Source organism: Pararge aegeria, chromosome 24, assembly GCF_905163445.1.
Source record: "Pararge aegeria chromosome 24, ilParAegt1.1, whole genome shotgun sequence".
Lineage (NCBI taxonomy): Eukaryota > Metazoa > Arthropoda > Insecta > Lepidoptera > Nymphalidae > Pararge > Pararge aegeria.
Genome location: NC_053203.1, coordinates 8,109,592 through 8,133,563, shown reverse-complemented (window position 1 = coordinate 8,133,563; position 23,972 = coordinate 8,109,592). Strand labels below are relative to the sequence as shown.

The 23,972-nt window shown below is 36.4% G+C and overlaps 1 protein-coding gene across 20 annotated transcripts in view; it reads right to left on the bottom strand.

Moving 5' to 3' along the window:
- The window catches only part of LOC120634462 (twitchin), a 160,556-nt gene that overhangs the window by 6,635 nt on the left and 129,949 nt on the right, over nt 1–23,972 (bottom strand). For all 20 annotated transcript variants that reach the window (XM_039905046.1, XM_039905066.1, XM_039905049.1 and 17 more), the window contains 23 exons: nt 23,225–23,383; nt 22,622–22,826; nt 22,036–22,172; nt 21,711–21,920; nt 21,104–21,459; nt 20,582–20,702; nt 19,885–20,082; nt 19,091–19,210; nt 18,557–18,721; nt 18,021–18,191; nt 17,341–17,457; nt 16,718–16,883; nt 15,990–16,150; nt 15,099–15,257; nt 12,009–12,216; nt 10,713–10,899; nt 9,509–9,663; nt 8,797–8,949; nt 8,032–8,161; nt 7,162–7,261; nt 5,918–6,083; nt 5,331–5,455; nt 1,655–1,850 (listed from right to left, as the gene is read on the bottom strand). In XM_039905046.1, coding sequence (XP_039760980.1) covers nt 1,655–1,850; nt 5,331–5,455; nt 5,918–6,083; nt 7,162–7,261; nt 8,032–8,161; nt 8,797–8,949; nt 9,509–9,663; nt 10,713–10,899; nt 12,009–12,216; nt 15,099–15,257; nt 15,990–16,150; nt 16,718–16,883; nt 17,341–17,457; nt 18,021–18,191; nt 18,557–18,721; nt 19,091–19,210; nt 19,885–20,082; nt 20,582–20,702; nt 21,104–21,459; nt 21,711–21,920; nt 22,036–22,172; nt 22,622–22,826; nt 23,225–23,383 — 3,865 coding nt within the window. The remainder of the gene's footprint in view (nt 1–1,654; nt 1,851–5,330; nt 5,456–5,917; nt 6,084–7,161; nt 7,262–8,031; nt 8,162–8,796; nt 8,950–9,508; nt 9,664–10,712; nt 10,900–12,008; nt 12,217–15,098; nt 15,258–15,989; nt 16,151–16,717; nt 16,884–17,340; nt 17,458–18,020; nt 18,192–18,556; nt 18,722–19,090; nt 19,211–19,884; nt 20,083–20,581; nt 20,703–21,103; nt 21,460–21,710; nt 21,921–22,035; nt 22,173–22,621; nt 22,827–23,224; nt 23,384–23,972) is intronic.

Sequence of the window (23,972 nt, the reverse complement as noted above, 5' to 3'; positions counted from 1 at the left end):
TAAAATCAGTATTCCAATCCTTTGCAGTAAAGTCGTACTCCGTCATTTTTATTTATCATCCATAACCCTTTACCGGTCTACTACAGGACACGGGTCTCCTCACAGATTGAGAATGGTATAGACCGTAGTCCACTACGCTGGCTAAATGCAGTTTTGTAAACACCCTTGGAACATTTCGGAGAATACTCAGGCGTGCCGGATTCCTCACTACGATTCCCTTCACTTCAAAATTTTCATTTCAATTTGTATTTAATTGTCTAATCTGGTTGTCAAAGTTGGTTTATGTTTTGAACAATGGAGCAGCCTGGATTTCATTTTGATTTTATTTTTGTAACAGTCTGGAAGTAAAGTACGGAAATGCAGCCGGCATTATTGGCACCATTCCACGCAGCATGACTTTCATTGTAATTAGATAACTTTTGGACTGTCTCTAAGTTTATATTTGTACCGGTACTAATTTAGGAACATTCATCAATGATTACATTAATCCTTAGGATGAGAAAACAAGCCTGCGTTTCATTGGATGAAACGAAAGGTCATTATGTATTATTAGGTTCAGAAACGCAAGGTGTTAAAATTCATGATGCTGCCAAAACAGCATCACAAAGTATTAGCTAAAGCGTTTCTGATAAATTACCACACTAAGAGATATGTTCACGTATACGGAATAACTTTTAATAAGGACCTCTTCTCTCGTAGGAGACCGTGAACCTCGAAGGACATTTAAATGGAGAATAACAATAATGAGGACGATGAAGAGCCGAATTTTTAATAAGTTACACCATTTTTTTCATTCTTTGTAACAATTTGAAGTTAGAATAGTATATTGTGCAACAAGTGCGACAACGTCGCACTAGTCGCACATACTATTTTGTATTACAAATGTCAGTCTTTACAAGCAAATAACAAGTTGGAAAAGAAGAAAAAAATATATTTTGAACAATAAATAAAAATTAATTAATATTAATAAACAAAAAATAAATTTTGATTTTTTTTTTAACTCTTGACCTTTTTATTTCTTCACCATTCCATAAATTTATTGTAAGCCGCTTCATATTTGGGTCTCGATACTTGAGGAACTAAATTATTTATTACTTCATCGGCTTTTTTCAGGATTTCAGGTGGTGTGGATTCGTCGCTAGAATTTTCTGGAGTTTCCGGTATTATTTCAGACTCCATATTCGTTTTTAAACTAATTTTAATTTAATTACAATTTTATTTATTAAATTAAACTGTAAGACGCGTAAAGACAAGTAAACTTGTCGCACTCAAATAACAGTTTTATTTATGAAAAAACTCACGCGTAATTTTAAAATGGGCAAACGGTTCTCTTCAACCGCAACAGCGAGCGTCAAGATACTACTTTCCCCGCATGAGTAATACAAAAGGTTTTTTTTTCACTAAGGGTCTATCTACGTATAAAAATTGGTCAGTTAGCAGTTTCGATGCAGATATGCTAATCGCACGTAAACTAAAATTTTGCACTTGGCGTACAATGCAGGGCGTTCTAATGCAGACCGCATGTCTAGACCCTTAGGTAACGCATTGCATAACACGGTGTGTAACGACGAAGTAGCAGGAAAGTTAAGAAACGTACAGCTTCTAGACTGTTTCCAGGATATTGCAGAAACTTCTAGAGTCAAGTTGAACTTACCATTTGACAGTGGGTGTGGGTTTGCCGCTAAGACAACACAACAGCTTGCATGTGTCTCTAGCTTGCATAACACGCGGGCGCAGCAAGAATGTGAAGGAAGGTGCCGTTTCGCTCGACTCTTGCCAGAAGGTATATGGGATCGCTTCACGGCGACGCGGTGCTTCGGGCACATGCTGGCGTTGTACTTTAGGAACCGCTGAAAAGGAATGTTTTACAAGTGTTTTCTGAAACTATAAATAGCGACATGTTCATAATTTTGATAGTGTTCCAATTCGGCGAGGATCGACCTTTCCCTTCTTTCATGTGGTCCTAAGAAGACTGCTACATATACCTTGAATCGGAGAGAGCACGTAAGATATCGGGGAACTATCTTCCCGGGAGGAGTCTAAAATACGTTCTTAGGATATCCCGCAGCCCTATTAACATGTGCTAAGAATGGGCTATTGAAGAAGGTAGGGTAAAAATCTCAAATAAAATCCACAAAATCTTTATAGAATAAAGGTATCTTTTTTTTTTAGGAAATTACCCCGTTATCTTAAAGAAATGCTTAGAATTCGTTTAGCTTCTGTCGTTAGTACTTCTAGCAAAAACTTTTAAGTTTAATGAAAGGTCAAGGATATATAGCTAAGGATTTTTAGCACAGAAGTCATATTCTAGAACAACACAGGATTCAGCGCTTCATTTTCCAGCACTGAAATTCTTTAAGTTTGGCACCTGCATGTTTTTCAAGTCCATTAGCATTAAAGTGTAGTTTTCCAGCACAAACATTAACCGACTGTTTTCTTTAAAATACACTTAGTACAGATACTGCAGTAAAGCATACGTTTAGAATAAATTGTATAGAAGCAAATATTCATACAAAAATTGAGATTCTAATAGTGATATGGGTATGACATCTTAATAGATCCATTTATATAACTAGTTATTTTCAAGTACAGACACTTTTGAAATGGCAAGCCAAACCTGTTATAGTGATTTTCGATGGCCGATATCACAGAATCGAAACCGATAAGAAAGTCAGTAGTTGCTATTTACAGAAATCCAAATTAAATTGTAACAACTACTCCATCTCAGAAACAGATAAGCATTGCATGCTGCCATGCATGTTTGTGGTAAAGAAGTTAATCTACTCTATTCAAATAACTGTCAACGGCATTTTTTAACCCGACATTTTTTCTTCTTCCTTAAGCAATTGTACTTTACATCAAATAATATTTTTAAATGAACAACGTGTTACGTGTTATACAAAAACGTGCAACTCATGTTCTTAAATAAAATCTATATCCGTTTATAAATCACATAACTTATTGATAAAAATCTATTTTAAATTAGATTGCGTCAAAACCATGACAATGGTGCTAAAATATATCAAGTACCTAATCAACAGTCCACATTCTGAATAGCTAACTAAAGTGCCGGAATTAACACGAGAACAGACAAAAAAAAAAGCAAAATCAAATCCAATTTTGAAATTACATGGTTCCATATCTTCCATTGTGATAGAACTAAATATTTCGCTCACAAAATCACGAACAACTATTCGAATAATTCAAATACGCCAGCCAATTGCCGATATGCAGGTATATCACGATACTAACAGGTTTTAATTAAGACCAAGACAATCGTACAGCCAATGAACCTAGGTTTAAGAATAGCAACAGACGGCCTAGATGCGACAAACTTTTTGCTCGTAGAGTATGTGGTATCGTTGCTAATTATGACGGGTGTATTTTATTGTACATGATTAATGGTGAATCATGCGCAAGAATATAAACTGAGTGTAGAAACTAGCAATAAACAATAGTATGCCAAAGGTTAATTATGTAACCAACATTTTGTTTTTACACCAACAAGTTTTTGAAGTTATACTTCTTTTGACGAGTTAGGAAAAAATTAAGAGAGTAAATTATTACGATGCGCGCGCACACCGTCACAAAAAACCGACACCCTAAAGTTAGCTAAAGTCAAAATTTTAGTTTTTTTAGATAGTTTTTTCTTGATAGAATTAACAGTATTGGTTAACGATCGAAATCTATACTTATAATAAAACTGTAACTGAAAGATTTCGGTACATTTAATATATTTTGAAAACTTTAACCGGGGGATGCTCTTATAAATGCTGAGTCCAATACAGATTTTTATTTAATTTTTGTCTGTCTGTCTGTCTGTCCTGGCAAAACGTGAAACTGCTGAACGGATTTAAATAAAATTTGGCAAAGTGGTAGCTGGTTTTCCGGGTCAACATATAGGATACTTTTTATCCCGATAAACAATATATTAAATGTACAGAAATCTTTCAGTTACAGTTTTATTAGAAGTATAGATAATCATGCTGCAAGTAACTGTAATCGGAATATAAACATAACTTGCTGCTACCGCTCAAAGAAAAAGAAGACTGTATAAATTTGTAGCAACAAAGTTGAATTACTATTGGTTACTTGTAGTCTGTTACAAATAGGCCGTACTAAACTAGATCGACGAACCTCGAACAACAATATGTCACAGTCTTGTTACATTAGCAAAATAATCAACAAAGAATTTTTGGCAGATAGGCGATTACAATAATACGAGTAGCTAAATTCATCCGAGTTTCGAATTAATCTTTCACGTAGCTTATAAATAGCGCAACGTCTTAGTAATTCACGTGATGTACAGCCCTTGATCTTTCGCTGGACGAATTGTGGGATCTGTTGAACTGGCATATTTATTAATTGGCGTTAGGTAAAGGGTCTAATTTTGGGCTCTTTTTATGCACTTGCTGAATAAATTATGTGTCATGTTTTTAATGTAGAATACGGGAGTAATTCATGCACTGTCGAATGAACACCAAACAATAGTTTGGAAGAAGTATTGAATTTCTTGATAAACGTAAGACTACTTTAGAACTTTACGTATTAGTTCCCAAGACAGGTTCAGGAAAATATATATTTGTGGAAACACATTTTTCGAATTTCGAGCTAATGGTGCTATTTTTTTCATGTCATTTAGTTAGTACACACAAATTGAAACACAGGAAACGTGATAGGAAGTGGACAAAAAGAGATCTTAACTAGTGACCTTGATAGCGGGAGAGATTCAATCACAGGGAATAAGAACTGGGAGTACGGAATTGTCGAGGGGCTGAATTTTTATACTAAGTTTTATCTTGTTCTTGTACTGAATAAAAAAAAAGATTTAGTTTTTCACTATCGAGATAAATAGAATTTTCTTTTTAAAGATGTTGTTCGTTTCAAATAACACTTTATAAGTTATTTTTATATTTATGGCACATGCGGTGATAGCTCTGTCGTTAGTACTTCGGCTACACTATCAGGGGGCTGAGTTTGAATCTCAGCACGCACGTCTAACTTTTCTAAGTTATGAGCGTTTTAAGTAACTAAAATAGCACTAACTCCGACGGTCAAGGAAAACATCGCGAGGAAACCTGCACATGCCTGTGAGTTCTCAAAAATGTCCTCAAAGGCGTGTGGAGTCCACCAATCCGCTGCGCCAGCGTGGTGGACTACAACACTTCTCACTGTGGGAGAAGACCCGTACTCTGTTGTAAGTCGGTAATGGGTTGATACGATGATGATAAACATTCTAGTTAGTAATTTACTGACATGTATTGTAACCATTGCCAATGAAATGTTAGGAATGAAATTGTTGTTTCTTATGAATATGGGAAAAAACTTACGTTGTACGTTCAGGAAGACAACTTCTTCTCTGAAGCCGTAATGGTTTTCGGCCCTGATGACGTACTCTCCACGGTCCTCCAGTTTCGCTCGGTTGATTATGAAGTAGTAATCGTCCCCTGCGTATCTGTTGAAAAGATATTTTAGATTGAAAATAAATTTACTTGGTATACGCTTGCAAACGTAGAGTTGCTTTAGCGTATCTAAAAATTATGCCTTCATAGCAAAATGGAGTTTAAGCTACTGGTTTTAGAGTCTTCTTTGAAGTTATCCATGGCAGGAAACTGGACGGTACTAACCAGTTCATAATTTTTCTACATAGTATAAGACAGTCGCCTTCCGCGTCTGTATTTTTTTTTCGGTATCACGACGTGTTTTTGACGTGGTATTCACCATCGTTTAGGTGCATTCTAACCAGATAGTGTTAGATATATCGTAAAGCCTAATAAAATCAAATCAAATACACTTTATTTTACAACAAATAAAAAGCAATAAAAAGAAGGACAATTGAAAGAAAGAAAGTTCAATAGGTCGGTACAATAGGCCTTATCGCTTAGGCAACATTAGAATTAGGAAAAGAAAAAGATACCTCTTCATGTATTTGACAGACTGCCTCAGCTCGCGGTTGTTGTGCGACCACGTAATGGTGGGCGTGGCGACAGCAATGACGCGGCAATAAAGCTTCACCGACTGCCCCTCGTAGCAGAACGCAGATTGTGGCTTGATCACGAAACGTGGGACCGCTTGCCGGCGATCTACGCACACAAGCAGTGTTCATGAGTCAACATTTTCTATCTATGTATTAATATATATTTTTTTTTATTACACAAACTACTAAAATTATTATTCTTCGCATCCTGAAACTCACATGAGTTTATTTGGACGCTGCACATTCCTCTAAAATCTCATAAGTTTAAATATATACTGTTCGATGCCCACTAGCATGCATCGAAACCGGTCCGCGGGTCGCGGGCTCCGCGGGGGGCGACCCGCGAGCTCGACTTACGTGGCCCACGCCATAATTCACGCATTGGCGGTCTCAGTGCATTTACTAAACTTTGTAACAAAATAAATCCTAGTAAACCAGCAATAAGTTTAATTTCAATGCATAAACATTAATACAGTCCAAATTATATATACACACAACATTATGGTCCTTCGAGCCGGATATAGAAATATCATATATTAACCATTAAAAAGCAATACAGTATACAGCAGGTAGTACACTAATAAATCCAGTGTAGGTAATAATATTGGCGCAGTGGGCAGCGACCCTGTTTTCTGAGTAGGGCTGGGGGTTCGATTTCCACATCTGGAAAATGTTTGTGTGATAAACATGAATGTATTTCAGTGTCTGGGTGTTTATTCATAAAAAAAAAATCATCAGTTATCTTAGTACACATAACACAAGCTTCGCTTACTTTGGATGGCGATGTGTGTATTGTCGTAGTATATTTATCTATTTATTATGTACAGTTATAGTTAGCGCATGGGGGGGGGGGGGGGGGGGGTCCCCCAGCACACACCTCTTTACCAAGTTATGTGCATTTTAAGTAATTAAAACATCACTTGCTTCAACGGTGAAGGGAAACATCGTGAAGAAACTTGCGTGCCTGAGAGTTCTACATAATGTACTCAACGGTGTGTGGAGTCCAGATGGGTTCATGGGATCATGATGATGATGATGACAATTTTCTTAATGTTACAGAAAACATTATAACTAAAATAATTATTTGTACAAGTCATGCCCGCGTGAAATGGGTGACTTGACGATTTTGGGGCTTTTGGATGCAAGTCATCGAAGTTGTGAAATAATATCAAAAGCAAACTCACCGAATTGTCCGTCGTAGATCTTCCATTTCTCGATAAGCAATTTGCGCAGTGAACTGTACTCGCTGAGACGACCGATTGGCAGTACGAACGATGACCAGTTCTGTTTTAAATACAAATTATGTTAAAATTAACATTAAACTAAAAAATGTCTATTAATAGGTAGAAAATAAATAAGTAGTGTAGAAAAATCTAAATTTTGAACTATGAAAATAATTGATTCTATTCAGTTTACTTTACTTTACGCATAGCGCGGTGCTATGTGTTCTCTGCACTCCTATATGGCGTAGAAGCTTGGACTCTAACAGAGATCATGTCCAGGAAACTCGAAGCGTTCGAGATGTGGGTGTACCGACGTATGTTAAAAATATCTTGGACAGATCGTTTACGGAATAGCACTGTATTGCAGAGAATGGGTAAGGTTCCAGAGGTACTCTTAACAATTAAAAAAAGGAAATTAGAATATTTTGGTCATGTCATGCGGAACACCAAAAAGTATTGAGTTCTTCAGCTTATCGTACAAGGTAAAGTGGCAGGCAGAAGAAGGCCTGGCCGGAGAAGAATATCATGGCTCAAAAACCTACGACAATGGTTTGGAAAGAGCAACAAATCATTATTTAGAGCAGCGGTGTCCAAAGTAGAAATAGCCCTAATGATTGCCAACCTTCGTAAGGAGACGGCACCCTAAGAAGAAGAAGTTTACTTTACATCTCATTTTTATTAAAAATTCAAATCGCATCCTGTGTTTATTTTAATATCACTTTCACGTCAACTAAACACATTGGTGTTTTGTATGCCATTGTCACAAAAAGTTTTGGCATAGAAGAAAGGCCAGAAGTTTCAAGGCCACTAGGAATAATCTAGAACACGCACCTCGTATCGCTGTCGCAGTCTGTTGCGTATCTGTTCGTATCTCCTCGCCTGTATCGTGGCGGTTCTGGCAGCGGTGGCATCGCCTGCCAGCCACTTGTGAGCCAGGCACTCGTGTGCCGTCAGACGCTTTCTGTAATAAAAGTTTGGTTAGGTCAGTTCGATAAAAGACAATGTTAAACAAAAAGATGGTATCTCTTCGAGAATATGTCTAACTAATACTGCGATTTTCTGGAGGTAGGTGACGATGCAGTTCCAGATGGTGGCGGACTTATCTGTTTCTACGCGGCATCGGAACCCTTAACCTTTGCAAAATAGTGATTTCTAGTTCTTCGAGTCGGTAGGGTTTCAGAACTTGTAGAGCTTTTTATTTTTTTTTATGTTTAATTCTGCGTCAGCAGTATTGTTGCAATGCTGTGTTCCGGTTTGAAAGGGCGTGGTTGTCGGTGTAATTACAGGCACATGAGCCTTGACAGCTACGCCTCGAGCCGATCCCAACACAGCGACATGTTGCAAGACGTGCTCCTTGCATGCCCTGCGAAGTGTTACTCTGCAAATAGGCGATGGTTTTTCACTAACTATCAGGCGAGCCATCTGCTTAGTCCGTCAATTATTATAATAAAAAAACTAGACTAAACAACACTAATGTAATGTCGATTTACGTAAACCAAAACTACCATGTATATCGTTGAACGATTGATGCTAAATTGGGTCTATCTGCCTTTTATTTTGTGTAACAGCAAGAAAGACATATCGTTCAGTACTCACTCTTTGCTCTTAACCAAAAGCCGTCTGATGAAGTCCTTAGCATCATCTGAAACGTGTTGGAAGGCCTCCTCATCGAACTCCCAGTCGCAAGCCTTCACGTTCTTCAGGGTCTCAATGTCATTGTTACCCGCGAACGGCGATAACCCGGAGAGTCTATAACAAAAGAGTTATCAACGATTCAACTACTACTTCAAAGTTTTATCATCTATTGTTATTTATTTACAGACATTTTCAACAGAGTAAATTATAAAAAAAAAAACAAAAAAAAACACTTAAAAATTTATAAAAAAAAACTCCTTTACTTGTGGGGCTTTCAAGCAACCAGCAGTCAGGGCTCCAGAGTGGGGAACCTCGAAGTACTCACTCTTGGCTCTTTACTTTATTATAATAGTTTGCTTTAAATATTATTATTATAGTTTGTTCTTAGTAGTGAGTGATTCTAACACATAATTTTTTGCAACACAGGTTGTCCTAGCACCAAGGGTCATATTTTATGTAAGTCCTAGGAAAATACAATGAAGAAAGTTATTAATGTTATTATCGACCAAATTTTGGGTTCGATAAATTTCTGTCAGCTGTCAGAATTCGAACTAGAAATGTTTTCTCAGTTTAACGGATTCAATAAACGAAATCGAAACCTTAAACGAAATGATTTTGATACCAAAGTTGATGAACTCGGTTTGAATTTTTTTTCCTGTTTCCAAATACTTACAGGACGTAGGCGAGCACGCCGACTGCCCACATGTCAGTGTAGAAGCCAACGGGTTCGCGCTCTACAATCTCTGGTGCAGCGAATTCCGCTGTGCCCGTTGAGATCTTCACAACCTCGTTCGGGTCCAACTTCGTAGCAAGGCCAAAGTCGATGATCTGTTGAGAGGGTAATAAGGTATTAAGTTACTAGCAGTTCGTTAGTAGGTATTGACCCTTTATAATTTTGGGTGTGAACTAACCCAAAATTATAAAGGGTCAATCATCAAGGGCCTCATCCTGGCTATAAAGCATGGCTTAAAAGCTATTTTTATCCTCTCATCTTTTAGATTTTATATGGATACTGAGATTTTCACATTTGTATCCTGTCCGTATAAGAAAACAATCATAACTAATCAACATCTAAGTATATACCGAATCATTAGAAAAGATATATGGCAATGTGAACGACGACTTTCATATGGATTTTTGTTTTTTTTTTCCAGACACTTTTTGTGATTAACTGACTCACTGAGAAAAGAGAGGGCAGTAGAGATAACACACTTTATGCTGCTCAAATGCAGATTGAGGGAATTTTAACGATCATTATCACGACTTCATTCAACATGACTGTTGAAAGTTAATGATCATAAACGGAATATAGTTTAATAAATTAAATGCAGTTTGGAAAATACCAAGTACCAAGCAGAAACCAAGTATTTTTAAATGAATGCATACAAAGTGTATCATTGGATAGAAGCAGGCGTTACTTTACGGAATTGCTTTGATATATGGTGACGGTCAACATCTCCTGAGGATGCTCCGGTTTCGGAGCGGAACGTGAGTAGAAGGTACATTGTCAAAAATTTGTTTGTTGTGATGTATAAGTATTGTAGAAATTATAAATTTCACCATACTGATTCTCCTACTTTTCGCGGAGTAAAGTGTAGTTGTAGTGTAAAGTAGAGCTAAATTGGAGATTAATATATATATAGCGGGTGCAAAACTTTATGGAGTTGAAAATGAAAACGACATTGTTTGTTTTGATGTTTGTTACTTTTTCACGCCCAAATTATTGACCGACTTGGCCAAAATTTTGGAATGTATGCAGGCTTAATTGCTTTGCATTGCTGCTTGATCCCGGAAAATGTTAAGGCTACAAATAAAAAAGCTAGTGTTACAATATGGTTGAACAGGATAATGAAAACAATGTCGATCGATTAAATTACCTTCACGTCAGTGCCGGTCCTGGTCGTGCACATAACGTTCTCGGGCTTGAGGTCCAGGTGTATGATGTTTTGCTCGTGCATATGTTTCACACCCTCGCACACTTGTCGCATGTAGTGAGCCGCTTCTGCTTCGCTCATGTTGTAACCTGGCTCAGTGATGCGCTCGAACAGTTCACCGCCGGATAAGCTAGAGTGCAAAGGATAAGTTTTAGAAGATTATAATCCGAGTGCCAATCCGTGCTTCGTGGTGATCAGATCAGAATACAATTGTCAGCAACACTCTTCCCGCAACTAAGGGACTACTAATATAAAGGAGAACGGGTAGCAGCATCCCCTGTGCTACTACTACAATCTGCTGCAAACACCAACTCGTCTGCTCAGTGTGGTGAGGGCTAACCCTGGGAGAGGGCTTTGTTCCAGGCTATTGATTAATGATCTGAACGCGGCATATAATGCTATGTGTTTCCGAATACACAATAACCTCTAATCTAGTTCTATAAGGAACTCAATTTTGAAGAACCAATAAAAAAAATTTATTACTACAGTCAAAATCTGTTATAAAGACATCGAAGGGACTACTCACATTTAGTCGTAAAAACCGATAGTTGTAACAAGCGGTGACAGGTATTAATAGGAAAGATAATACATGTAGGTATGTAATACGCGATTTTTCTTTGATATTGATTTGTTTTCTTTTTGCGACATGTTAACATTTTCACAGTTAACTCAACAATATGTTTTGGTGCGTCTTGTGTAAAGATAAGTAACAAACTGACTTAAGAGATATGACGAAGCGGGCCTTGAGGCTACGGCATGCATGTGCTTTGTTTCTAAGAATTATAGAAGACCCTAAACTTTGTTTACTTTTACGATATTAGCCATTGACCATTATACTGTGCCAGACGTGGATACTGTTACCTATTCAAATTGTTTACAATCCAGCTGAACCGGTCGTTCTATAGATATAATTATCCGAAAACATTAACCAAATGTGGTCGATTAATGCGGTATGTCGTAGTAAACAATGTAGTAAAAACCAATGTTTTCCGATAAGGCGGTCATATAGCATTCGGCCAGGACTTTTGATTTTGGTCAATTTAAACAGTATGTTGTTCTAAACGATGTCGCCATAAACGGTTTTGACTGTATTTACTAATAAAATTTGATAACTGTCAGCTGCAGAAATGCCACCATTTTAAAAGAATTTGTAAATAATGTTTCATATGATCACAAAGCATTGTTCACTGAATAAATTGTGTGTACAAGATGTCTTTGTCGAAAAGAAGATATACTCACAACTCGAATATAAGAACCATTTCGTCGTCGTCCTCGAACGCGTCGTGCAAGTTAATCAATTTGCGATGATGCAGTTGGTTCATTATGTCTATCTCTTTCTTAATTAATTCTTTCTCCATTGCACTCGTGACGGGAATGAATTTGGCGGCGAAGTAGTTTCCAGTAGCGCGTTCTCTGCATCGATGTACCACACCGAACGCGCCTGTGCCTACAACAGTTAGAAATACCTTATGCATGTGCAATTTTCGGGGTTTTAACATATTTAGCAGATAATAGAGCGGGCTACATTCCTACCGGAAATCGTTGACGATGCAAGCCAAAGGATGTGTTTAAAAACTATTGATATAAAATTTAATTTATAAGGTTTAGTGTGGACCCTAGCCATAAGGCATTAAATAATTAATATTAACAAGTAAAAAACCTCCCGCGGCACTATAGAAAAAAATGATAGCCAATACTTATGCATGTATGTAGTACAACTTTTGCTACAATATCCACACTTAATATTATAAATTCGAAAGTAGTTCTTATTGTCTGTTACTTTTTCAAGCCTCAACCACTGAACTTATAAATTTTAAGAAGATAGAATTCATCCTGGGGAAGGACACAGGATTCGGTTCGCGGTACTTAAAAAACCTAACGAAACTGACACGGATGAATTCGCGAAGGATGATATTTATTCATACCGAAGTTAAAACGGGTAAAATTGTTTGGCTAATATACAGGGTTACAGAAAAGTCGACCTACATGATTTAAGGACGTTATTATTCCGATCATTACTGATAGATTATGATGTCCTATTATTTCGTTGTTTCGATACTCGACTACAAACGACTTCATAATTGGAAGTCTAATCTTGAGCTGATGCTTTATAGCCTATTTTTTCAAAACTGTCTTATTTTGTAAAAAAATTTTCATTACTCTTTATGGTAAATAATGTTTTAAAAATAGAAGAAAACCTATCCTTCATTCGCGTTTTCAACACTGAAAATGAGTTTTTTTAGGCGTGTGCTTACTAAATAAAGTACGGCGATGCCCACTTTGGTTTAAGAAGGCAATTTGTGAATTGTGTATTGCGTAATTGATTAAAGAGAATTAAAAACATCTAAATTTTGTTTTTAACAATGTTTATGTGCAGACTCAAGGTGTTTAGCTACTTTTTAAGGGCAAGGTGACGTGATGGGATTTGACCTTCAAAATCTGGTATTGTTCGGAAGTATAAAACTACGATTTCATTAAGAATGAAAGTATAATATACTAAAAACAAAGCTCAAACCGTGCATAAACGTTCATAGTAAGCAATATTTATTAGAAATTCTAAATTGATAAATATTGTGTAAAATGTTTAGATATTTCGATGCGGTTTTTTTTAATATACTTTTGTATAAAAATATATACGTAAAGATTACTTAATAGAAAAAAATGTTATATTTTAAAGATTACAGAGTAGTAGATTAGAAATATTGGTTTCAAGTGTAATTTTATAAGCCTACTTAAATTTTGAGTAAAATTCTATTAATATTATTCTTGAAAACTTTTTGTGTATTCGTGCCGCTAAGCCAGTGTAATAAAATAAAAAATATACGTATAATAATAAAAATAATATGCGTGTGTGAGAGAGAGATGCAGATAGAAAGAGATGCACTACATCGATCTATTCACACACAGACCTTCCCGGGGTTTCCGTTTAGAAGAAGCTCTCACGAAGTCACCTGCGAAATTCGACACTGTTTTTATAGCAGCAAGGTCCAAGATGAAACTACATTGTTAGTTATGTGTTAAAAAAACTCTCTATAAATCTCTCTCAAGCAACTTCGTGATTTTTTTAGTTCTACGCTTGACTAACATGCTTGTGTGTGTTTTATGTATGTGTTTAAATAAAACTACGTTGCAATCTTACAAATAGAACGCTCTTTCTGAGATTGCCTATGTAATATTAGAGCAAGACCAATACACTTTACACGATAGTCTGAATTCTTATACATAAAAGCTAATAAGTTTATTATTGTAAAGTTTGAATGCGCTAATGACCCTATCGCACGGTTATTTTTTTGCTTTTCTTAGCTACATTCTTGGTTATATGGTATTGTACATTACGCTAAAAGCTTTAAGAGCAGAGCAAAAAAATAAACATTCAAAGATTACGTTGAGCGAAACTGAATTTAAAGCGCAGATGGGCGCTGTGACGCGTTGGGTCTGGGTATAGTGTTTATAATAGCGAATAAAAGTTTGTATGGGAGTAATTTGCTTATCAGAAGTTGTAGTATGTTATGTGGGAGTGCGAGAAGCACAAATATCTTGGTGGTAATAATAATACCTCTCAAGGACACGCAGATGGACAAACAGTTTATTCGATGGATATTAACTATATTAACCAAAATCCTAACTAACTAAGGTTTGTTACGACTTCAAAAAATTCTAAGTGCAGTTCTATATTATTTTTCTAAAAGCATTCGTGCATTATTTATATAAAAATAATATAATTTAAATTGAAATATCTAACTCGCTATATTTCACTTACCTTTATAGAACTATTGTATAAATAATTCTTAATTTTACATGCTTAATTATTGTAAGTTCTAAAAACAAATTTAAATATAAAATAATGCCAATATATAAAATATAGTTGTATAAATTATATAATTCTAGAATATCTCCTTTTTGGGCAATCTCTGATGACAAAAAAAGAGAAGCACATAATATTCTCGTGATTTTTAGTTTTGCAACTGGGGTCCTTTATTTATACGATACCGATCTTGGAGAAAAATGTATCTTATGCACGTTGTTTTAAAGCTCAAATTCATCAACAATCCCTAGCGCTTTTCTTTTCGTAAATTATAAATAAGTAAGTAGTACAGAATTTTTCACCTCTTAAACGAGTCAGATAAGGTCTATTTTGCTGTCATTACTTACTTTACTTTTACTGCAGCTTACGTTCACAAATCATGTTTTCCACGCTATTGACGCTACGCGCTAAAATATATTTCAGTTCAGATGCTCTTAACATAGATGGTTTTATTATGTGTGTCTATTGTCTACACTACCACACTAAAACCCACTAGCTATAACTACACACTTTACTGTACTCACCAATCTCCTCGAGTATATCATATTTGTCGTAAACCGAACATGTCCGGATGTCGACCGGCTGTGGCACGTATTTGCTGTAGATGTCGAACACGTAGCTATCGTAATCTTTCACTGGACCGTGGTCGGCGTTTGTGCGTATCTTCTTGCCAGTTTCGTCAACTAGGTATGAAAGAAAGATAATTAAGATGTCTGTTATATTTCAAAATACATATTATTAAAATTATAAGACATAATTGTTTTCTACTACTGGGCATCTCCTTTGTGAGGAAAAATTAAAAAACTTCAAAACCCAAAGGTTTAGGTTTTTTTTGAATTAGAACTGAAATGTAATATTAACGGATATAGTAATATTGGTCTCAAATTTCTAATATAAACAGATTTGCTCACAGTGCCATCTTTTTTACTCTATTTTTTGCGGAATGGACGGAACGTTCCATTGTTGGTTACAACATAATATATTATTTTGGTTTTTGGTTATAGCTATATTTCATGATGCATGCAGAGTTAGCCTGTATGTGGTGTATACAATGTAAAATTCAGAATATTACTGTTATGTTTATAATAATTTTAAGACATTGTATATAACGTTGGCTTCCTAAATAAATAAATAAATAAACTTACGAGGGTATTTCTTATTCTTGAGCTGTTTCGACCATATTTTGGATACGTTAATTTTGTTTTAATAGTCATAATTGACGACCAAGCAGATGGCTGTCGCCTATAAACCAAGCTACATGTCGCAGGACACACAATGTCCATCAATCGGAGGCTTAGGTGTTTCACAAGCCTGTACTTACACCGGCACTCAAGCCTTTCAGAGCGGAACACAGTTTGCTACTACGGAAAGTGAAAAGTGTCACAAATTGAGCGCCATTGTCGGTGAATACTTACCAGGGTATTCCTTCTTCTTGAACTCCTTCTTGACAATGGCCTTGGTCTGTACCAGTGAAGTAGGTTCGCTGGGCTCTGATCTGCCGTAAATGTTCTCGGCGTATACACGGAATTCGTACTGCTTGCCGGGCACTAAGCCTGTGATCGCCATTGTTGTGAATCTGTGAAAATAAAATATTACGACATTATTGTTAAGTGAACAAAGATACATTATTATTCCATACGATGAGTATCAGATATCTTTAATTGATAATCTGACTTAATCTCTGATCGCTAAAACATTAAATTACCTTTAATCTCTACACAGCACCATATTTATGTATTTGTCATAATTCAGACACATTGGTGTTAATTCTAATGTTCACAAATTTCTGAACTAAACTTAATTGACACGTCTCTTGATAGTGCCTTTATTCACCAAAAAAAAAAATAGTAGCACGGCTTAAATTTTTGACACACAATATATTTGGAACCAATCCCTTTTTATCTAATGGAGATATAACTATTTAAATCAACAAAATGAAAAACGGAAACTATTTTAAAGTTCTTATATGTTGTTAAAATTATGTTGTCGACTGTTATACCCGTAAGCGTTAAGGTACGAACCGTTTTATATTTGTTGGCCAGTGCAAGGGATATCACGACAGGAAAAGTATTTTAAGTAAGCGTTAAGGTACGATTGAACCATTTATAAAATCTATGGGAATATAAGGGGGAAGTCCACTCACCTGGTGTTTCCAACCCTGATCCAGCTCGACATGGGATGTTCTCTCTTCTCCACGAGGTAATTCGTGATATCTGAGCCGCCATCCCATACTGGCGCTTTCCAGGACAATGCCAGCGAATCAACACCAATGCTATCTACCGCTGGGAATCTTGGTGGATCTGGACGATCTATTAGCAGGAGAATAATACATGGAATTTAATTAACACATAGGCCTTTGCTAATAACTTGCATTTAACCTTCAAAGGAGACTTTCCGCGTATCTGTATTTTGGGGAAATCAAAATGTTTATTTCATTTACCAGGCGTAAATCTGCAGAACAAAGGCGTTATCTGTGTCAAATTTTATTAAGATTTGTTCGGCGGTATACAGTGTAAAGGGATATTTATTAGGGCTTCGAGGTCACCTTAAGCAGATTTAAAATAAAGATTTTACTCTTTTTTAATGGGAAATCATCAAGAAACGTATGGCTATGTTATACCTATATTGGTTTCGTCTTGGTTTTGGTGCTTGAAGGTAATAGTACCATCTTTATTATTACCTTCAAGCTCTAAGTAGGTTCTGGACGCCTTAAGATTTTAATGATAATAGCTATCAAATAAATGATAATCATTCATTTAAACTTACCACTTATTTGGACGTTAATAATAGCGGAATCTTGTCCCAATTCGTTTTCGGCAGTAAGTCTGTAAGGTCCAGAGTCCATCTTGCTGGCGTCGCGGATCGTGAGAATGGCGTGCCGTTCTGAAATTATAAAAATACAATAGAAATGTATTAAGAATTGCGCAAACAGAGACACTTTTTGGTATAGCGGAAACAGTCACCGGTTTATTCTTCTGGACTCCAGTAACAGGTAACAAAATATAAGCACCAAGACACCAGTCATGGTGCTTATATTTTGTCCTCTATTTTGCTGTGCTACAAAAGCGATTATGGTAAATTCGTACAATACGATGTTAATGTTGCTGGTGTTTTAACTAACCACACATTTAGTTTCTAACTTGCTAAAAGCGATCAATTTTTTATAATGCGCATGTGTAAAGTGGCAGATACAGAACACCAAAAGGTCAATTTTATATTATTTGTATGTAAACAAAATATTCAAATGTAATTCGTACTAAAGACAAGACTCCCATTTGGTCTTTTAATAACGATTATGGGTCACAATATATTTTTATGGCCTTCTTTTGGACTATTGGAAAATTTGGAAGTTAACATTTATGGACTTCTAAGAACATCTTCATCTAATCTTAATCTTATCTATTGTCTTAGTAATCGCTGAATATGTATTTGTGTTGTTATCTTACCTTTCCTTTCCACGTGGTAATGAAGTCCAGACTCAATAGTCTCTCCCTCACGCACCCAAGTGAGCTTCGGTATAGGATGTCCAGTGAACGGTATCTTGATGACAACGTTTTCACCCTTGTCGAAGAACGCTGCATCCCTGAATCTGGGTGGTACGTTCAGTTTTGGTGCAGCTGGAAGAAAGGATGGTTTGTTAAGAATTTCTTTCTGCCCTTGCCTTTCATGCCTTGTTTTATATTTGTTGGCCAGTGCAAGGGATATCACGACAAGAAAAGTAAATAGCGTTTAAAAAACATCAGACCATAATCAGGTTATATGTACGAAGCAGGAAAAGCAGGAAGCAATCGTACGCAATACGCACGTTTTGCTCTTCAGGAGATATTGACCTTACAATTAACAATTGCTAAGTTGACTGACTTATTAGCATTGTTTGTCTGTCTTATGCTTCCATAAGCTACATGACGTATAGCAAATCAAACATGGCAGCTACAAGCTACAAAGAAGAATAAAACATCCTGGATATAAAAGGGGAACATACTCATAATCAGCAGTTCAGCCCTGGTGCTCTTGACACCAGCTTTGTTAACAGCTCTGCACACGTACTCATCGGCGTCTTCACCGAAAACATCCATGACTGTGAGGAAGTGGTTTTCACCCTCGCTCCAGATGCGGTAGCGCGGTCCGTTGATGATCTCACGCGCCCCTTAAAAAATTAACAACGTTAATTCCTCTTGTTCTAAAAAGCCCGGTACGTTAAAGATTGATAGATTCGTAGAGAAATTGACAGAATGGACTAAAAAGGCTTTACAAATATAAATATTTATCTCATTTAAAAGTAACCGGTCATAATAATTTTCCGATACCGAAACCGAAAACAGAAAAAATAATATGCCAAGGTCATTCTTATATCTTTTCAGAGTAAACCTTCTGGACATTTTTAATTATTGCTTATCATATAAATCTGTTTTCTTTTTATTATGTCAATGAATTGTGGCTTAGCCTAAATATTAATTACCAAATCTTATGATTGGCATTAACAGCTAAAATAATATAAGGGAACTCCGGAACTTACCCTTGTACCAAGTGATGGTTGGCTTTGGTGATCCAGTGATAGTACACTGGAACTTGGCATTGTGGTACTGAATGCAGTTGGCACTCCTTAGCGGTTTGACCACCTCTGGCGGTGTTGCCGCTGAAAAAAGGACATAACATTGTTAACTCAAATGAAAAATAGAAGACACTTGAAAGAAAACTAATCAGGATAAAGTTATAGGAGACATTGAAACTACGACTTTTGGGTATAATAACAAAAGTAGTCGTAATGTCAACAATTATATTTTCCACCAATTCTGCGAATCATGTCAGAAAGTATAATAAGAAAGTTACAATAAGTATCAGATGGGCAATGAAGAGATTTTAATTAAGGTAGAGGTTCTACGAACTGTTATCACAAGGAATAAAGAATTGCTTTGATTTAAGTATTAAATCCGTCACAATGTTTTTTATAAAATAGTATAAGCGATCAATAGATCTGCCATGTCCTTCACATTTTAGATTGCATCAACACTCATTGATGCATTCCCAAGGGTTAACTTGTTGGGAAATAAAGAAAATAAAAATATGTTTTTTGATTTTTTATTATTAGCCTACAAGTTAGCCCTTGACTCCAAGTGATTAGTAATAATGCAGTCTATGATGGTAGCGGATTAACCGGTTTGGGGTCCGGCACTCCATATCGGTTTCTACGCTGCCTACAATACCGATTTACCGACCGATTGATGTCCACTGCTGGACATGCCAGCAGTGGACATCAATCGGTTAAAGTTATGATGATGATGATGATGATATAAATCATATCGTACTCACCCTTCGGATCGACGGCCTTGACCTGTTGACTGTTTGTGCTTGGTGGCGAAAGTCCAGCTTCGTTCTGTGCGATGACCCTGAACTCGTACTGACGACCCTCGATAAGGTTCGCGCAGTTAAGCTGGTTGGGCACGCACAGAGTCGGGTTGACGCGTTGCCAGCTCTGTGAGCCAACTTCGCGTTTGTCTACCCAGTAGCCTAAACAGAAACACGTGTTATTGATTCAGTGTTCAGAATAAAGCATACAATCCTTCCCAGTTTAAGAAACTTTTGATAGCATTAAAATAAACATTCAATGAATTTAAGCTTCATTTGTCCGCAAAAACCATGGAAACCAAACTGTAACCATATAGATCTTCTCTAATGTTTTCTCTACGCACGATTCGCTCTGACACCATATCATACTCAGGAGATGTTGTCTTTACAATTAAAAATGTATATATATTTGCTATTATTGCTGAATAAGCGTTATCAGAAGGCAATTTTACTAAATCTTATCGCAGGTTGAACTGCACATATAACCTACTAAAAGTCGATAAAAAAACTTGAATGGTGTCACGAATTCTTATACTTGATAATAATGTTTTCTGTGACACAATCTGTTATGTATCGTTACCGAAACGGTAGAAAATATGTTTTCAGAAAACGGTGTAATTTTGTTTAGTTCGGTTTCTCAAGGCAGTTTTTTTATCCTTACCCTGTATTCTTGCACCACCATCGTTTTCGGGTTTGTCCCAATTGAGGTGTACGAAATGTCCTCCAACTTCCAAAATGTTGGGGATTCCAGGTGCTGATGGTGGGTCGAATGGAGCCTTGGCCTGTGAAAAGAGGAATAATGTATATCTTCGCCGAAACATATTTTTATTTGCGTATTCTTATTATTTCTTATTATTTTCGTCTGCATTAAGAAAGGTTGAGAGTTGTTTTGAGTCGATTTCAATAAGGTTAAATTAACATTAAAATCTGCCAAATGGGAGTCCCTGTAGACATAATTTCTTTAATCATTGCATCTGTATGTAGCTGGAAACTGAATTTCTAGGTGAAAGCAAGTAATTGCCAGGTGATTAAAAATCCTAGAATAATCACTAAGGAAGTTTTTATTTTTTTCCTACTTAAGGTGACAATTCCTGCCAAAAATTTCTATTTACGGGTAAAGATTTAAATCATTGTACTGCTTTTATTCCTATGAAACTTTCTTTCTTTACGTTTTGCGACTAACCTTAATCGGGCTAGCGCCCTCCAATCCAGGTCCAATACCATTATCATTAGCAGCGTGTATCCTGAAGTTATACTCCTGGCCTTCTGTTAGACCGAGTACCGTAAACTTAGTATCCCGGACACAAGACGCTATTGTTATCCAGTTTGTACCAGACATGTCCATTCTCTCAACGACATAATGGGTGATCGGTAATCCTCCATCGTATGTGGGAGGTTTCCAGGCTAATGAACAAGTATGTCTGGTAATGTCTGAAGCTTCTAAAGGTCCTTGTGGCGGTCCGGGTAGGCCAGTTACGGTCACCGAGAATGTGTCTGATGTTTCACCTGAATTATTCTTTATTGTCAGTTTGTATGAACCTGTTAAGAAGGAAATTTTATAATTAAAACATTTTATTACAAGTAGATTTATTTTGGTTTCTCGTTAAATCATGTAGATTTTCATTGGATGTACAATGATTTTACAAATCTTGTTATTTTTTCTTTAAAATATTACCTATTTACAACTTCTAGCAAGTTACGTGTTCCCTAACTATAACTAGAACTACAGCTGTTTTAACTAGAACTACATAATGAAACAAAATCTTTATTGGCTTAACACAAAAACTTACCCATATCGTCCTTAGTGATGTCCTTAATAAATATAAGAATGTAGTCATCGAATACGGTGTATTTAAGGTGTGGCGTTTCAGATAGCTTGTGCCCATCTTTGCTGATTGTAACATCCACGGGTTGATCTCCAGAGTATAAGATCTTGATCTTTGTGTTGTCGTGCTCTGGTAGGTGGAGATCACCAGGCATTCTTGTAATGCGTGGCGGGCCTAGAAGAATAAATTGAATTATTAATACAAATAAAAAATAAAGAAGTTCGGAATGGAATAACAGATGATTGCGATTGTATGATGCTTTCATTGTTTATACTAAGGCTATACTTACTTCCGATCTTAAGATGTGCTGTGCAGTGAATGCTTCCAAGGGTGTTACTGGCTTCACATGTGTAGTCACCCTCATCCGCGTCTGTAGCCTCTAGGATGTTCAGTCTTAGTGTTCCTTCGCGAGATTCTGCGATAAGTCTGTTAAGGAGAAAAGTTATGTTCTGAAGTAGTGCATTTTATCACACTTTCTACCCTACTTTAAATACCCTGGGCATTTTACAGAGATATAAAGATATCATTACTATTTCCAGAGAGACATCGTATAATGATGTTTTATGGGTGAAGAAGGCATATTCTAGATACTAAAACATCTCTTTCAAAGACTTTAACTAAGGGCGGAAAAATTTAATATGAGATGGTCAGATGAATCAAGGTCTGCCAGGACTCATATTTGATCTTTCTTCAATTTAGGCTTTGCCCACTTCTAATTCTGGGAATCACTTTGAACCATCGTACCGAAGTTATTTTAATCAAACGTCACAATTTGGCAAGTAATTTTACAAAGGTGGTGGTGGGTCTATACTTAAGGACGCAGCATATTATAAATTTAAGTAATTAATGTCATCTTATGCTCTGTGTCTACTAACCTTGTTCCAAGTACGACTTCCCTGCCGTTCTTCAACCAGCGCCCCGTGGGTACTGGACTTCCTGAAGCGACACATTCGAGAGTGTAGGGCCTGCCAAGTGGCGCACATATCGTTGGTGACATCTGTTTAAGCCATTCTGGCTTAGCTCCACCAACTTCTTCACCGGTTCGTACTGGTGTTGTGCAGCTTGATGGTTCAGATTTACCTGGATTGCGCAAAAAAATATTAATAATAATGAATCTAAAGCTGAGTAAGGAAGCTGAAGACTTATTTTTGCTTGAACGCAATAGTCACTGTAACTATTCGTCGGATTTTTTAAATCTTTTAAAATAAATTTTACTTCAAGAATAACATATACGATTGGGGCTTTTTTTTAATCAAGCAAGCGGGGCACCTGATGTTAGGTTAACTGCTTATGAATTTCCGGCCTTTGAGACATTTTTGCATCTGCCGAATTTTTTATAATCCCATATTTCAATCAAGTGGAAATACCTCAGATGGATCTTTTAATATTTTATTAAGGTTTGATAAAGTAACAGCTAGGTTTAAGTAGATAATGGATTTAAATGTAATAATTACAACAGAATTAGAAGGCAAACTTACCAGCAGAATTTACAGCAATAATCCTGAATTCAAAATCAGCCTTTTCACTGAGATTGAGCGCTGTGAAGCTCGTGTCCAAAACTGTGTAGTCGTTGCACTTGAGCCAAACGGAGCTTGTGAGTTCACGGCGTTCAATAATGTATCCAGTAATACGCGAACCTAGATAAAAATAATGCAGAAATGTTTAGTCAAGAAGCTATCACATCGAAGATTAACACAAGTTAGAATACTAAAAATACATCTTAAGCTATTAGCATATTATAAACGTGAGAAAGTGTCTCAGCGCAGCCACTGCACCGCTATATACTCTTGGCTCGAAAATAAGTTGGGTGGCTGTAGTTGGGTCATAGGATACTCTTTTTTTAATGCGACAAAATAAACTGTTTCTGCGAGATATGGAAACATTCCTTTATTATCTATTGTACGGCTTAGTAGCGACTCCGATCTTGAACAAATTTCACACACAGATTGCTTCTTATTCCTTGAGTTAAAATTTACTTTTTTTTAAACCGAAACAGATGTGTACCTAAGTCGCCCGTCTGAGTTTCCCGGCTAGGCTTGTTAATATTCGTATTTTACTCTAGCTTTAGATTTAAGTTCATGAATGCAATTACCACGTTACTACGATACAAAAATGCTTACATCAAAATTGCCTTTAGCACAAAGCTGGCCAAATGGCAAATTTTGATTTGATTTCATTCGAGGACAACAGCTAATGGAATCATATTGCAAAATTGAAGACATTTTT